The 17,181-nt window shown below is 35.7% G+C and overlaps 1 protein-coding gene across 5 annotated transcripts in view; it reads left to right on the forward strand.

The window, feature by feature from the left end:
* Nucleotides 1–17,181, forward strand: part of Slc25a16 (solute carrier family 25 member 16) — a 42,595-nt gene that overhangs the window by 15,537 nt on the left and 9,877 nt on the right. For all 5 annotated transcript variants that reach the window (XM_046419828.2, XM_046419827.2, XM_058577916.1 and 2 more), the window contains 4 exons: nucleotides 6,158–6,291; nucleotides 8,326–8,389; nucleotides 10,069–10,190; nucleotides 10,414–10,480. In XM_046419828.2, coding sequence (XP_046275784.1) covers nucleotides 6,158–6,291; nucleotides 8,326–8,389; nucleotides 10,069–10,190; nucleotides 10,414–10,480 — 387 coding nt within the window. The remainder of the gene's footprint in view (nucleotides 1–6,157; nucleotides 6,292–8,325; nucleotides 8,390–10,068; nucleotides 10,191–10,413; nucleotides 10,481–17,181) is intronic.

The following is a 17,181-nucleotide window of genomic DNA, read 5'->3' on the forward strand; positions in this document are numbered from 1 at the left end:
TAGTTTTCAGAGGACACAGCATCTTTATTTTATTTGTATGTGGTGGTGAGGATTGAACCCAGGGCTGCATACATGCCAGGTGAGCGCACTACCACTTGAGCCACATCCCCAGCCCCGAATATATATTATTTTAACAAGGTTTATAATTTATAAAATAGAAAAGCAAAATGTTTCCTCTTCGTGTTCCAATTTGAAATTAAGCAGTTTTAAAAGTCTCTTTCATTTTCTTCCAGAGCTAACGTATACATATGCAGGCATGTACTTATATTTTACCAAATATTAGTTCCTCTAATCCTTACTTAATAAAAAGTAAGTAAAAATACAGAGGAGAAGGATTTATTTATTTACTTTTTTAAATGTATTTTTTAGTTGTAGTTGGACACAATACTTTTATTTTATTTATTTTTATGTGGTGCTGAGGATCGAACCCAGGGTTTAGGACATGCTAGGCGAGCACTCTACCTGTGAGCCACAACCCCAGTCCCTCCCTCCCCCTTTTAAAATTCTCATTATTATTATTTTTTTTTTAAAGAGAGAGAGAGAGAGAGAGAGAATTTTTAATATTTATTTTTTAGTTTTTGGCGGACACAACATCTTTGTTTGTATGTGGTGCTGAGGATCGAACCCGGGCTGCACGCATGCCAGGCAAGCGCGCTACCGCTTGAGCCACATCCCCAGCCCCCATTATTTTTATATCTCTCTATCTATCTGTTTATTTATTTATTTTTGTGTGAGTGTGTGTGTGGGTGGGGCGGGGATTGAACCAAGGTCTTGTGCATGCTAGGCAAGCACTCTACCAACTGAGCTATATGCCCAGCCTCGGAGAAGGCTTTAAATAATGAATAAGCTTTTTTATTTTTATTTTTTGTGGTACTGGCAATTGAACTCAGGAGTACTCTACCTCTGAGCTGCATCACCATCCCTTTTTTAATTTTAATATTTGAGATAGGGTCTTGCTATACTGCCCAGGGCACCCTCCTGAGTTACTGGATGACATGTGTGGCCATTGCACATGGCATAGAACTTTGATATAACATATACATAAGGAACTTTGCATGCTTCTGAAAATGCATATTTTTTTCAAACATTGTTTATAACACTTGCAAAAATGAGTCCAGTGTTATAAAGAAATAGTTTATTTTCCAAAGTAAAAATAGGACACCCTAGTGTTGTACATCTGTAATCCCAGTGACTCAAGGGGCTAAAGCAAGAGGATTGCAAGTTCTAGGTCAGCCTCAGCAATTTAGTGAAACCCTGTCTCAAAAAATAAAAAGGGCTGGGCATGTAGTTCAGTGGTAGAGTGCCCTGGGTTCGATCTCCAGTATTAAAAAAATAAAAAATGATAGCCTATAGGTTGATATATTTAACAGGTATTAATTTGGAAAGGTTCAACATCCACTTTTTTTATGGGCTGGGGGCAGGTACTGGGGATTGAACTCAGGAACACTCAACTACTGAGCCACATCCCCAGCTCTATTTTGTATTTAGAGAAGGGGTCTCATTGAGTTGCGCCTTGCCGATGCTGGCTTTGAATTTGTAATATTCTTGCCTCAGCCTCCCAAGTTGCTGGGATTACAGGCATGTGCCATCACACCTGGTTGTGCTTTCTTTCTTTTTTCTTTTTTTTATACTTTATTTATTTAAAATATTTTTTAGTTTAGTTTTTTTTTTTTTTTTTTAGTTGTTGATAGATCTTTATTTATTTATATGTGGTACTAAGGATGGAACCCAGTGCCTCACACATGCCAGGCAGGCACCTACAACTGAGCCACAACCCTAGCCCTGGCTGTGCTTTCTTGTATCCTGTCCTCTTCATCTTCTTCCCCTGGTCTTATGTTTACTAGATTTCTATTTTTGAAACTATTATATTACTTCCTTTTTAATAATGGTTTCTCTTAAAATGTTTTTAACAAAATATATGTGACAATCAACAAGTTTTAAAGAATAATGTAATAAATATATGCAGAACTGCCACAGAGTTTAGAACGATATTATCAGTTATTTTTATATATAGTTGAAACTTCCTCTTTATTTCTGTACCTTATAAACTTTTCTGTCCCTTACAGGTAGTCATTGTTCTAAATTTAACTTACTTTATTTATTTATTTTTATTAACATTTACTTCTCACTCTTTTATTTTTCTGGTACTGGGGATAGAACCCAGCGCCTCAGGCATGCTAAGCAAGTGCTCTACCACTGAGCTACATACACACCCAGCCCTGTTTCTCACAGCTCTGGAGGCTGGGAAGACCAGGATCGACAGGTCTGAGAAGGGCCCACTTCCTGTTTCATAGTGATGCCTTCTGGCATCTCACATGGTGGAAGTGGCAAGGCAGCCCTCTGGGTTAACTTTAAATTGTTGCACTTTTGAATCAAGTTAAACAAGGGTTAGCTGGATTTGGTGGCATATGCATGTAATCTCAGAGACTCAGGAGACTGAGGCAGGAGGATCATAAGTTTGAGGTCAGCATTGGCAATGTGAGTCTCAAAAAAATAAAAATAGGAAGGACTGTCATGTGCGGGGCGATCCTCGGCACCACATAAAATAAAATAAAGATGTTATGTCCGCCGAAAAATGAAAAATAGATATTAAAAACTTCTCTCCCTTCTCTTTCTCTCTTTTTGTTTTTTAAAGAGAGAGGGAGAGAGAGAGAGAGAGAGAGAATTTTAATATTTATTTTTTAGTTTTCAGCAGACATAACATCTTTGTTTGTATGTGGTGCTGAGGATCGAACCGGGCCGCACGCATGCCAGGAGAGCGCACTACCGCTCCCTCCCTCCCTCCCTCTCTCTCTCTCTCTCTCTCTCTCTCTCTCTCTCTCTCTCTCTCTCTCTTTAAAAAAAATGCTTTTGGGATATATCATTTCTTAGATGTTGAGTACCTACTGTTTTAATTAATAGGAAGGCCTCTTATAATCTAAAATTAGAAATGAGCCTAGTTTTGACTTTTATATATATGTTTTTTCATTTTGGGGCTGGGATTGTAGCTCAGTGATAGAGTGCTTGCCTAGCTTGAGTGAGGCCCTGGTTTTGATCCTTAACACAACATAAAAACAAATAAATAAAATAAAGTTTAGATTCTTAAAAAAAAAAAAAAGATAATAACATAATAGGCACAAGCTTTGAGAAGGAAGGCACCCCGTGTACAATAGTGACAAAACCCAATCATCGTGCTGGGGTTGTGGCTCCATGGTGAAGCGCTTGCCTCGACTGTGCGAGGCACTGGGTTTGAATCTCAGCACCACATATAGATAAATGAATAAAATAAAGGTCCATCAACAAATAAAAAAAACCCCAAAAGCCAAAAAACCCCAATTATTTCCATAGGTATGAACCACAGAGGATTTTATTTTCATATTTGATGATTTTTTTTTTTTTTTTGTATAGGAAATTGAACCCAGGGGCTCGAATACACTGAGCCACATCCACAGCCCCTTTTTGTATTTTATTTAGAGAGGCCTCTGTGAGTTGCTTAGGGACTCACTAAGTTGTTGAGGCTGGCATTGAACTCACAATCCTCCTTCCTCAGCCCTCTAAGCTGCTGAAATTACATGCCTGTGCCCCTGCACCCAGCTTGATTAAACTTTTTTTTTTCTTTTTTGAGAAAAAGATAAAAGAAAGTTTATTTCTTTGCTAGTAAAGAAGAAACAGGGTATTTCTGTCCTAAAGTCTGTGATTCTGTCCATCAGCAGGAACAGGGGGCTACATTCCACATATTCTTTGTCTGGAATTGTAACTGGCTTGTTAATTTGGGAGAGTGTCATCTCTGAGATCTTTTGGTACCATCCCCAAAGTCTGGATTACTTTGTTCCTATGGTGGGTAGTGTTTGATGAAACTTTTTCTTTTTTTTTTTTTTAGTTGTCTTTATTTTACTTTATTTTGGTGCTGAGGATCCAACCCAGTGCCTCACATATGTGCTCTACCACTGAGCTAAACGCCAGCCCTTGATGAAACTTTTGATTGAAAAATTTGGAAGGGAATCTGAACTTCTTTTTTTTTGGTACCAGGGATTGAACTCAAGGGTGTTTAACCACTGAATCATTTTCTCAGTCCTGCCTTCTTTTTTTTTTTTTTTTTTTTTGTGGTGCTAGGGATTGAACCCAGGGCCTTGTGCATGGGCGGCAAGCACTCTACCAACTGAGCTATATCCTAAGCACACCTTCCCCACCCCACACACTTTTTAAACAGGTTCTCATTAAGTTGCTTGAGGGCCTTGCTAAACTGCCGAGGCTGGCTTTGAATTTATGATCCTTCTGCCTCAGTCTCCAGAGTTGCTGGGATTACAGGTGTGCACCACCATGCCTAGCAGAAGTCTGACTTTTGTTTATTAATATTTCTTTTTTTTTGTGTTTTCTTTTCTTAGTTGTCAAATGGACTTTATTTATTTAAATATTTATTTGGACACAATACCCTTATTACATTCATTTATTTTTATGTGGTGCTGAGGATCAAACACAGTGCCCTGTGCATGCTAGGCAAGCACTCTACCACTGAGCCACAATCCCAGCCCCGACTTTATTTATTTATATGCGGTGCTGAGAAGCAAACTCAGTACCTCACACATGCTAGGCAAGTGCCCTACCACTGCCACAACCCTAGCCCTGTTTATCAGTATTTCTAATTAAAATATCCTAATAATGAAAAGTTGCCCCCACATTTAAATAATTTTAATAGGTTGGGTTTTTGTTTTGTTTTCTTTCTTTTTTTTTTTGTACTGCTGGAGATCAAGATAAGCACTATACCCCTGAGCTATATGGTGCCCCAGTCCTTGTTTTTTGTGTGTATGTGCTGGAATTTAAACCCAGTGCCTCACACATGCTAAACACACACTCTGTCACTGAACTATAATCCCAGTCCCAGTAAATCATCTTTTTATTTGCTTGTTCTATTTAGTAGTTTCCTCACATAAACAAAGTTTCATCAAACACACATATATCTGGGTCAGTCTGGGAAAGAGTCCTTTATCTTTTCATATGGAGTCAGTCATCTTCAGTGCAATTTCTGGATTCTTAAATATTTCCATTGGCTTTTATATATACATTTATTTTATTTTATATATATATATTTTTTTGTTTGTTTGTTTGTTTTGTTGGTTGTAGATGGACAGAATGACTTTCTTTGTTTATGTTTTTTATGTGGTGCTAGGGATTGAACCCAGTGTGTCACACGTGCTAGGCAAGTGCTCTGCCACTGAGTGACAGCCCAGCCCTCCGTTGTTAATCTTTTATAGATTTTGTAATTCAATTTAATTTTCTTTCTTTTTTTAAAATATTTTTTAGTTGTCAATAGACCTTTATTTTATTTATTTTTATGTGTTGCTGGGAATCAAACCCAGTGCCTCACACATGCATGCTAGGGAAGCACTCTACCACTGAGCCCCAGCCCCTCAATTTAACTTTATTTTTAAATTTTTTTTTAATATTTATTTTTTAGTTGTAGTTGGACACAATTCCTTTATTTCATTGTTTATGTTTTTTTATGTGGTGCTGAGGATCGAACCCAGGGTCTTGCATGTGCGAGGTGAGTGCTCTACCGCTGAGCCACACCCCAGCCCCTCAATTTAATTTTCAATAATTTAGTATAATTTTTAGCTGTTCTTGCTATAGTAGGCTTTATATTTTATATGATATATGCTTATTTTTAAAAATTTTGTAGAAATTTATTTAGGAAAAAATGTAACATCCAAATAGATTAATAGCCACTACAAATATTTATTTTTTTAAAAAAATTTTATTTGTTTTAATTAGTTATACATGACAGTAGAATGCACTTATATACTTTGATATATCATACATAGATGGGATATAATTTCTCATTTTTCTGAGTATACATATTATAGAATCACATTGGTCATACAGTCACATATATACATAAAGTAATAATGTCTGTTTCATTCTACTATCTTTTTTATTCCCACATCCCCTGCCTTCCACTCCTTTCACTTCCCACTACCTAATCTAAGATATATGCTTATTTTTATAATTAAGATTTTAAGCAAATGTATCTGTTATATAGAAATTACCATTTGTATAATTCTTAGCAAAATTATTTTATGAATGATGGCTTAGTTATCTCTATCAATGATTGTCATGAAAACAAATTTAGATAACTTTCTGTTTTAATTGTGTTTTCATTCTGAAATCTTTCTAAAAATAGGAGTATTTTCTGCATTGCGGGCCGTTCCCCAAAAGGAAGGATACCTTGGATTGTATAAAGGAAATGGTGCAATGATGATTCGAATCTTTCCCTATGGTGCAATCCAGTTTATGGCATTTGAGCATTATAAAACGGTAGTTGAATTTTCCTCTTTCTCTTTAGTGTCATTGAATATTATACTTACTTAACCAGACATTTACTTTGAATTTTGTTTTATTTATTTATTTATTTATTTTGCAGTGCTGGGGATAGAACTCAGTACTTTGATAGAACTCACATGCTAGTACTTTGAACTATATACTTTTTTATTTTTTTATTTTTACTTGTAGATGGACATAATAACTTCATTTTTATGTGGTGTTGAGGATTGAACCTAGTACTTCACACATGCTAAGCAAGTGCTCTACCACTGAGCTTCACCTCTAGCCCATGAACTTTAATTTACTTTCAATAAATGAATAAAGTAATATCTTTTATAAGGAATGAGATTTGATAATGTTTAATTTGTAAATATAACTTGGTTTTAGAATTACCTATTCCATAGTTGTTAGTCATTTATGAATATATTCTTTTTCTTTTGCATTACAATTCTTAATATATATTCTTTTTTAAAAAAATATTCTTTTTAGTTGTAGATGGACACAATATCTTTATTTACTTATTTTTATGTGGTACTGAGGATCGAACCCAGTGCCTCACATGTGTGAGGCATGTGCTACAGCCCCAGCCCATGAATATATTTTTTTTTTTTTTTTTTTTTTTAGATATTTGAAATACAACTTTATTCTGATTCTAAACAAAAAGGAATGGGGAATATATTCTTTATGTTCATATTTATGAAGAAAAGTCAAAAAGATAAAAATAAACTGTGCATAGTTGTACACACCTGTACTCCCAGCTATTTGGGAGGCTGAGGTAGGAAGATCACAAATTTGAGGCCAGCCTGGGCAAATTAGCAATGCCTTGTCTCAAAATAAAAAATAAAAAAAAAAGGACTGGGGGATGTAGCTCAGTGGCAAAGCATCTTACTTAATTTCTTACTTAATTTCCAGTAATATAGATAGATAGATAGGTAGGTAGGTAGGTAGGTAGATAGATAGGTGGATGGATATCCGGTAGAGATGTAGCTCACTGGTTGAGTGTCCCTGAGTTCAATCCAATACAGCAAAAATAAATAAGAAAGGCTGGACATGGTGGCACATGCTTATAATCCCAGCGGCTTGAGAGGCTGAGCCAGGGGGATCAGCACATTCAAAGACAGTCTCAGCTACTTAGTGAGGCCCTAATCAATTTAGTGAGACCCTGCCTCAAAATAAAAAAAATGTAAAGGGCTGGGGATGTGGTTCAGTGTTTAAGTGCCCTTTGGTTCAATCCCAAGTACCATTAAAAAAAAAAAAAAGTTTATCTCCTCAAATATTATCTTAACATTAAAAAAGGGTTAAATTGATTACATTTCAAATGGTATTTATCTTTTTTCTCCTTTTGCTGGGGATGGAACCTGAGCCTCTGCATGCTAGGCAAATACTCTACCACTGAGCTAATTAGTTTACCATAAGTTTTGTGTTGCTAACTCTATTCCTGAGATACATCCCTAGCCCTCTTATCTTAGAAGGAAAAATAATAGCAATGAGAAAAATGTTTCAAGGTGGTTAGTCAGAACTGATGCCATGACTGTACCAAAGCCTCATTGTCTGTGGTAGCTTATTTGCCTTCTTTTTTTTTTTTTTTTAAACTCTCATTTTGAGGGCTGGGGATGTGGCTTAAGCAGTAGCGTGCTCGCCTGGCATGCGTGCGGCCCAGGTTCTATCTTCAGCACCACATGCAAAAATGTTGTGTCCGCCGAGAACTAAAAAATAAATATTAAAAAAAAAATTCTCTCTCTCTCTCTCTCTCTAAAAAAAATAAAATAAAATAAACTCTCATTTTGAGGTGCTAGGGATTAAACCCAGGGCCCTGTGCACATTTGGCAAGCAACACGCCACTCTACCATTGAGTTCATCCCTAGCCCCTATAGTGGCTTTTTATTCCTACTACCCTCATTCACACTTTCAGTTTATTGTTATTAATATATAGTATTGTAATTGTAAATTAGATAATCTTCATTATTAAATGGTGAAATGGACATCATGTAAAAAAATATAATTTAATTCAGTATTTTTGTTTTCTAGTTAATTACCACAAAGCTGGGAGTTTCTGGTCATGTGCACAGATTAATGGCTGGATCCATGGCAGGTAAGAGGAGTAGGTCTATTTTATTTCTGAGAAGTTAATTTTTTTTTCTTGTTGGTATTGTACTGCAGATTGAACTGAGATGCAGTTTACTACTGAGCCACATCCCTAGCCCTTTTAAAAATGTTTTTATGGAGATAAGATTTCCCTAAGTTGTTTAGGGTCTTGCTAAGTTGCTGAGGTTGGCTTTGAACTTGTGATCCTCCTGCCTCAGCCTCCCAAGCTGCTGGGATTACAGCTGTTGGCCATTGTGCTGAGGAAAATATTGCTAATGTTTATTTCCCAGTTTTATGTTTGTCTTTTGACCTTGTGATTTGGTTTTACTTTTAATTTTTTTTTTTTTTTTTTGGTGCTGAGGATTGAACCCAGGACTTCACTCATGCTATGTAAGTGCTCTACCACTGACCTACACCCAACCCTTGTGATTATGTATTCATTTGTATTTCTCTTTAATTTTTTAAAATATTTTTTTAGTTGTCAATGGACCTTTATTATTTATTAATATGTGGTGCTGAGAATCAATCCCAGTGCTTCACTATGCTAGGCAAATGCTCTACTACTGAGCCACATCCCCAGCCCCAATTTTTTTATTCTTTGTGATCTTTTTGGTCGTTTTTCTTTTTTAATACCAGGTATTGAATTCGCGGGCACTCAACCACTGAGCCACATCCCCAGCCCTATTTTGTATTTTATTTAGAGACAGGGTCTCACTGAGTTGCTTAGCACCTCGCCATTGCTGAGGTTGTCTTTGAACTCTCGATCCTCCTGTCTTAGCCTCCCAAGCCACTGGGATTATAGGTGTGTGCCACCATGCCAGCTTCAATATAATTTTAAGAAAAGAATTCTTTGTGTTCCATTAAGTAAACAATTTCTCCATTTTATATTTTGGGAAAATAAGTAAAAAATCAAAATCACATGTCTTGCTTAGTGTCAGAGGTATATAGCATATCTTTTCTGATATTTTAACTACACATAGAGAAGCTGTAGAATAAATTGTTTTTATAAACTGTTATAATAAAAGCCAGTCTATTTTGTATATAGGTGGTACACACCTGTAGTTCCAGCTTCTTGAGAGGCTGAGATGGGAGGAGTGATCAGGCTCAGTAATTGGAGGCTACCTTGGGCAAGCAAGCAAGATGTTGTCTCTTAAAAAATAAACAACCTGGAGTTCTAGCTCAGTGGTAGAATGCTTGCCTACCACGTATGAGGCACTGAGTTTGATCTTAAAGACCACATAAAAATAAATAAAATAAAAGTATTATTCCATCTACAACTAAAAAAATAAAATAAACAACCCCGAATGAGCAGGGAATATTGCTCAGTGGTAGAGAACTTACTAAGCATGTGTGAGACTCTGGGTCCAATCCCCAAAACTCCAAAAATGTCCCCTCATGATCTACTTATACTATACCATTTGGTGCTAAGAATACTAGTGCAAATGGGAAGAACTTTAAAAGAATTTAACAGACTGACCCTTCCTACGTGGTTTTTCCAGCTGATTATAATTCCATCATTAATGTCAACTTTGATTTCATTGGGTTTTCATCATTACTCTGGTATTGAGAACACTACTATTGATAGGGGAGATCCGTACACATACATACACATAAATACATACATATACACATACATGTTTGTGTCATAATTTTTTTTCTATATTTAAGTTTTAATTTTCTTTCCAGGTATGACAGCAGTTATCTGTACTTACCCTCTTGACATGGTTAGAGTACGCCTAGCATTCCAGGTGAAAGGGGAACACACCTATACAGGAATCATTCATGCATTCAAAACAATTTATGCAAAGGTATTTCATATTTACCTTCCACATATTTAACATGTCCTTTTATATTTAGGAAATGATTTTGAATTATATATAACTGATATTAATAATAATAATTATGAAAGCCTATTCTTGTATTTCAGTGTGGGTCCCAGAATAATTTTTCCAGTTTGTGTATGTTTTTATTCTTTGAATTTTATCATCATGAACACAATGTAATATCACTTCTAATTTTCTTCACAAAAAGGAAGGTGGTTTCCTTGGATTTTACAGAGGACTGATGCCCACTATATTAGGAATGGCTCCATATGCAGGTATGTTTCAAATTAGGCAGGATCCTACTTTGTGTGTTTAAATTGTTACCAGTTTTTTTCATAAGTGGTAACATGAATGATGCTACTTACAAAGGCTTTTTACTTGCTAAATGATGAAGATAAAATTATGGTCCATATATGGTCTTACAAAGATGACTATTCATGTAGAATGAGTAGAAGTTCACTTTTAACATGATTTTCTTAACATCTGTGTCAGGTATAGTCTTGTTAATGCACATTATTTTAGATGATTGTTAAGGATACAGTTTTATGAGTGTGTTTATTAAAAGAAAGAATTGAAAAATATTTTTTCCCTTATGATAAATAATGATGATGTATTATGGGAAATTTAGAAAATATAGAAAAGTAGAAAGGAGAGATATGATATCTGTAGTTCTCAAATTTTGTTGTTACCTTGTTTATATTCCTGTTTTTAATCTAATTTTAAATTTTGAGATAATTATAGATTTACATAAAGTTGTAAGAATCAATACGGAGAGATCTTGCATACTCTACCCAGTTTCCCCCAATGGGAATGCCTTAAAAAACTAGTACACTATCATAACTAGAATATTTACATACTGTAAAGATACAAAATAGGTACATCATCACAAAGATCTTGCTTACTTTTATAGCCATACCCCTCCTGTCCTTTCCCTAACTCCTGAGGTAATAAACTTTCAATAACTTTATATAAATGGTATCATTTAGTATATGACTTTTGGTTATTGATTTTTCACTCATAAGTTCCTGGAGATTCATCCAAGTTGTTTGTATCAATAGTTTGTTCTTTTTTGTTGATGATTATTATTCCATGATATGGAAGTATCAATACTTTGTGTTTCATGGAATTGTATTTTAAAGATATATTCATATTATGGATAAATGTTCATTTATTTATCCAGTCGTCTATATATTCTAGTTCAAGATTGTTTTCTGGACTATATAACTAGGAGTAGAATTTTTAGGTTGTAAGTAATGTATTTCTTCACTTCTTGTAGATAAGATCAAATTGATTGAAAATAGTTGCTATATCCATTTATATTTCCACCAGCAGTGGTTAAAAATTTCCATTAGTAGTCAGGTATGGTGCCACATGCCTGTAATTCCAGCTATTTGGGAAGCTGAGGCAGGGGGGTTGTGTATTTAAGGCCAGCCTGATCAATTTTGCAAGACTTTGTCTCAAAATAAGATAAAAAAGGGCTCAGGGTACACTCAGTCAACGGTAGAGTGCTTGTCTAGCATGTCCCAGACTCTGGGTTCAATTCTTGTACTGAAAAGAAAAAAAAAAAATCCTATTGGTATTAACTGATTTCAAAATCTTCTGTGATTTTTATTTTTTTTATTTTTTTATTTTTTTGGTGGGGTACCAGGGTTTGAACTCAGTGGCACTCAGCCACTAAGCCATATCCCCAGCCCTATTTTGTATTATTTTTTTTTAATATTTATTTTTTAGCTTATTTAATTTATTTACTTATACATGTTGCTGAGGATTGAACCCAGGGCCTCTCATGTGCTAGGCAAGCGTTCCACTGCTGAGCCACAACCCCAACCCCTATTTTTTATTTTATTTAGAGATAGGGTCTAACTGAGTTGCTTAGCATCTCTCTGTTGCTGAGGCTGGCTGTCTCAGCCTCCTGGGCTGCTGGGATTATAGGCATGTCCCCTCGTGCCTAGCTCTTTTGTGATTTTTGTAGGGAATAAAAAGTAATTTATGGGCTGGGATGTGGCTCAAGCGGTAGCGCACTCGCCTGGCATGCGTGCGGCCGGGTTCGATCCTCAGCACCACATACAAAACAAAGATGTTGTGTCTGCCGAAAACTAACTAACTAACTAAATAAATAAATAAATTCTCTCTCTCTCTCTCTCTCTCAAAAAAAAAAAAAGTAATTTATGAAATTTTATTTTGTGTCTCCCAGATTACTGATGAGATTGAACAATTTTTATGTATTATCAATCACATTTCCTTTTTTGTGAAGTACCTGTTTATACATGTGTTTGGCCTACTTTTCTTATTGATTTGTCTCAATTCTTCCCACCCCGTGTCCCCCGCCTTCCGCCCCTTTTGGTATTGGGGATTGAACACAGGGCCTAACACATGCTAGGCAAGCATTCTACCACTAAGCTACATCCCCAGCCCTTTTTCAATTTATTTTGAGACATGGTCTTGCTAAACTGATAAAACAGGCCTTGAACTTGTGATCTTCCTGCCTCAGCCTCCCAGTAGCTGGGATTACAGGTGTGTCACCACCATACATGGCTTGTATTAATTCTTTATGTAATTTTTATTTATATATATTGAAAATATTGCTGTTTTTGGCTTGGATTATTTATTTATTTATTTATTTATTTATTTAGGCAATATTGGAAGTTGAATCCAGGGTGCTCTAACACTGAACTTCTTGTTCAGTCTTGCCCTCCCTTTCCCCAACCAATCCCCTCCCCATTTCTTTTTTCTTCTTCTTTCTTTTTTTTCTTTTTTACAGAGAGAGAGAGAGAGAGAGAGAGAGAGAGAGAGAGAATTTTTTTAATATTTATTTTTTAGGCGGACACAATATCTTTGTTTGTATGTGGTGCTGAGGATCGAACCCGGGCCGCACACATGCCAGGCGAGTGCGCTACCGCTTGAGCCACATCCCCAGCCCCTCTTTTTTCTTTAAAAGAAATTTTTTTTGGTACCAGGGATTTTACCCAGGATGCTTAACCACTGAGCCACACCTCCCAGTCCTTTATTTTATTTATTTATTTTTTTTTGTGGTGCTGCGGATTGAACCCAGGGCCTTGTCCATACAAGGTAAGCACTCTACCAACTGAGCTATATCCCCAGCCCCCTTTATTTTATTTAAAATTTTTTATCTTGGGACAGGGACTCACTAAATTGTGCCATCATGTAAAGCTGCCTCCTATTTTTTTGAGACACAGTCTCTCTAAGTTGCCCAGACTGAACTCAAACTTGAGATCCTTCTGCCTCAGCCTTCTGAGTAGCTATGATTACAGACATGTGCCACTGTGCCCTGTTATTTATAGTGTCTTTAATTATTTACCAGAGATTGAACTCAGGGGCACTCAACCACAGAGCCACATCTCAGCTGTATTTTGTATTTTATTAGAGACAGGGTCTCACTGAGTTGTTTAACACCTCGCTTTTACTGAGGCTGGTTTTGAACTCACGATCCTCCTGCCTCAGCTTCCTCGGCTGCTGGGATTACAGGTGTGTGCCACCACGCCTGGCTCTATAGTATCATTAAAAATTTTTTAAATGTAATTTTTTTAGTATCAGGGATTGACCAGTATTGCTTAACCACTGAACTACAACCCCTGCTCTTTTTGTGTGTTTTTATTTTGAGATAGGGTCTTACTTAATTCTTAGGGTCTCGATAATTTGCTGAGGCTGGTCCTGAACTTGCCATCTTCCTGCCTCTGCCTCCCAAGTCACCACCATACCTGACCCTATAGTTTGATGAAGGGAATTCTGTTTTTTTAAACTTGCTGTGTCCTTTTTTTTTTTTTTTTAGTTGTAGGTGAACACAATACCGTTATTATTTATTTACTTATTTTTATGAGGTGCTGAGGATCAAACCCACAACCCACTGCCTCACACATGCTAGGCATTGTAGCATTGAGCACCAACCTCAACCCTCTATGGGTTTTTTTTTTTAATGACAGCTGTATTGAGATACAAGTCACATGCCATAAAATTTACTAATTTAAATGTATGTTTTTATTGGTTTTGAGTATATTTACAGAGTTGTACAACTGTCACCACAATTAGTATTATAACATTTTAATTACCTCTGAAAGAAACTTTTCAGCCTTTATCCATCACTTCCCAGTCCTAAGCAACTACTAATCTTTTCATCTCTATTGATTTGCTTTTTCTGGATATTTCATACAAATGAAGTCATTTTATACATGGTATTTTATGACTGGTATCTTTCATTTAGTGTAATGATTTCAAGGTTCATTCATGTTGCCATATTCGTCATTCCTTTTCATGGCCAAATGGTATTCTACTGCATGGACGTGTTGCATTTTGTTTATCCCTTCCTAAGTTGACAGGCATTTGGGTTGTTTTCTGTTTTTGGCCAAGAGGAACAATGCTGCTATGAACATTCATATACATGTTTTTGTATGGTTATATGTTTTCATTTCTCTTGGGTATTTTCCTCACTGTTTAATATTTTGACGAATTGTCCAAATCTTTTCCTGATGGCTTCACTTTTTTACATTCCTGCTAGCAATATGTGAGTTGTTATTTTTGACATTTTTGGTAATGCTTGTTTTTATTTGACTTTCAGTTATAGTCAGTCTATTGAGTGTGAAGTTGTATCTCATTGTGGTTATAAATTTCATTGCATTTTTTTATTACTGAGTCAGATTTCATTGTATGAGCATAGAATAGTATGTTTATTTTCCTATTAATGGATATTTGGAGTTTTTCCAAATTAGGGTTATTATAAGTAAAGCTACTATAAACATAAAAGTCTTTTTATGTGCTTATGTTTCTGTCTTTGGGTCAAATACTCAGAAGTGGAATTGCTGGGTAATAGAATAAGAATATGTTTTAATTGAATCTGTTTTAATTTATAGGAAGTTTCCAAACTGCTTTCCAAATAAATTTTTTATTTAACTTTTTAAATTTTGAGACAGGGTTTCACTAAGTTGCTAAGTTGCTGAGGCTGGCCTTGAACTTGTTATCCTCCTGCCTCAGCCTGCCAAGCCACTGGAATTACAGGTGTGTGCTACCATGCCCAGCTTTTCCAAATGTTTTTTTTTTTTTTAAGAATGATTTTTAGATTTTAGTATTTTATATATAACCCTTAATCCTGCTGGGTTTTCTTCCCTTAGTGCTGGGGGATTGAATCTAGAGCCTTGTGCATGCTAGGCAAGAGCTCTGCACTGAGCCCCATCCCCAGCCTTGGATTATTTTTTCCTTTGTTAAGGATAACCATTTGACCCAGTACCATTCATTAAATAATATCTCTTTTCCCTGTGGCCTGCAATGATACTTTTTTTTTTTTTTTCAAAGTAGAGTACTATTTTGTAAGGAGTCATTATATTTTGTAGGGCAAATTCCTTCACCTTATGTTTATTATTTTCAAGAAAATCAAGAACTATGGATATTTTGCTATTCCATGAATGTTTTAAAATTAGCATTTGATATTTCACAAAAATCCTCATTGGAATTTTGAATGAAATTTCATAAAGGTATTTTTGTATAAATATAATTTTTTTTTTTTAGTTGTAGGTGGACATGATGCCTTTATTTTTATTTATTTATTTTTTTGTGGTGCTGAGGATTGAACCCAGTGCCTCGCCCTTGCTAAATGAGCGCTGTACCACTGAGCTACAACCCCAGCTGGTAGTGGTCATCTTTGTTAGACATATTATGTAGATACAAGGATTTTGTTTTTGTTTTTGTTTATTTATTTATTTTTTTTGGTACAAGATTTTGAACCCAAAAGCATTTAACCACTGAGCTATATCCCTACCCCCCCTTTTTTTTTTTAAATTTTGAGATAGGGGCTCACTAAGTTGCTTAGCCCCTTGCTAAGTTGATCATGCTGGATTTGAACTTGAGATCTTCCTGCTTCACTGTCCTGAGTTGCTAGGATTATAGGCATGTGCCATTGTACTGGGCTGTAGACACAAGTTTTTTTGTTGTTGTTTAGACACAAGTTTTGATGTATCTTTTAGACAAGTACATTTTCAGTTTACTGCTTGATTTAATTTTTATATTATAGCTAGCCATTTTCCTACTGTTGACATTATTATAATCATTAATATTTGGTACTTGGGGTTGAACCCTGGGGTGCTTAACCACAGAATACATTCCTAGTTCTTTTTTTTTTTTTGAGATGATCTCACTAAATTGCTGTGGGTGTGACTAAATTGCTGAGGCCAGCCTCAAACTTGTGATCCTTCTTGACTCAGGCTCCCAAGTCACTGGGATTTCAAATCTGCCCCATGTCAGAACCACATACAAACAAACATCTTTGTTTGTATGTGGTTCTGACATTATTATAGTCAGCCTCCATGTTACTTATAGATAGTTTGGGTTTTCTATATGAACAGTCATATTTTGTGTAAATAATATCATTTTTTTCTTCTAATCCAATCCTTCTTTCTTTGTTTATGTTTATCCTATCTTAGTATAACTGGCTAGGGACCTTTAGTGCAGTAATGAATAGAAGTAGTGATAATGGACATTTTTGCTCCTTGCTGATTTTATTTTATTTTATTTTTTGGTACTGGATTCCAACCCAGGTGCTTTACCACTGATCTACATCCCCAGTACTTTTTATTTCTTTAAATTTTGGGGACAGGGTCTCACTAAATTGTTGAGTGTCTTTCTGAATTACAGAGGCAGGCCTGGAATTTGCAATCCTCCTGCCTCACTAAGATTGCAGTCCCCTTTTATTTATTTATTTGGTACCATGGACTGAACCCAGGGGTCTTAACCACTGAGCCACATCCCCAGTCATTTTTTTTTTTTTTAAAGAGAGAGTGAGAGAGAATCTTTTAATATTTATTTTTTAGTTTTCGGCGGACACAACATCTTTGTTTGTATGTGGTTCTGAGAATTGAACCCAGGCCGCGCTACTGCTTGAGCCAAATCCCCAGCCAAGCTTTCTTTTTTTTTAATACTTATTTTTTAGTTGTAGTTGGACACAATACCTTTATTTTATTTATTTATTGTT

The sequence above is a fragment of the Marmota monax genome, unplaced genomic scaffold (assembly GCF_021218885.2).
Source record: "Marmota monax isolate L192 unplaced genomic scaffold, Marmota_monax_Labrador192_F-V1.1 WCK01_AAM20220418_F8-fsc00019, whole genome shotgun sequence".
Taxonomy (NCBI): Eukaryota; Metazoa; Chordata; class Mammalia; order Rodentia; family Sciuridae; genus Marmota; species Marmota monax.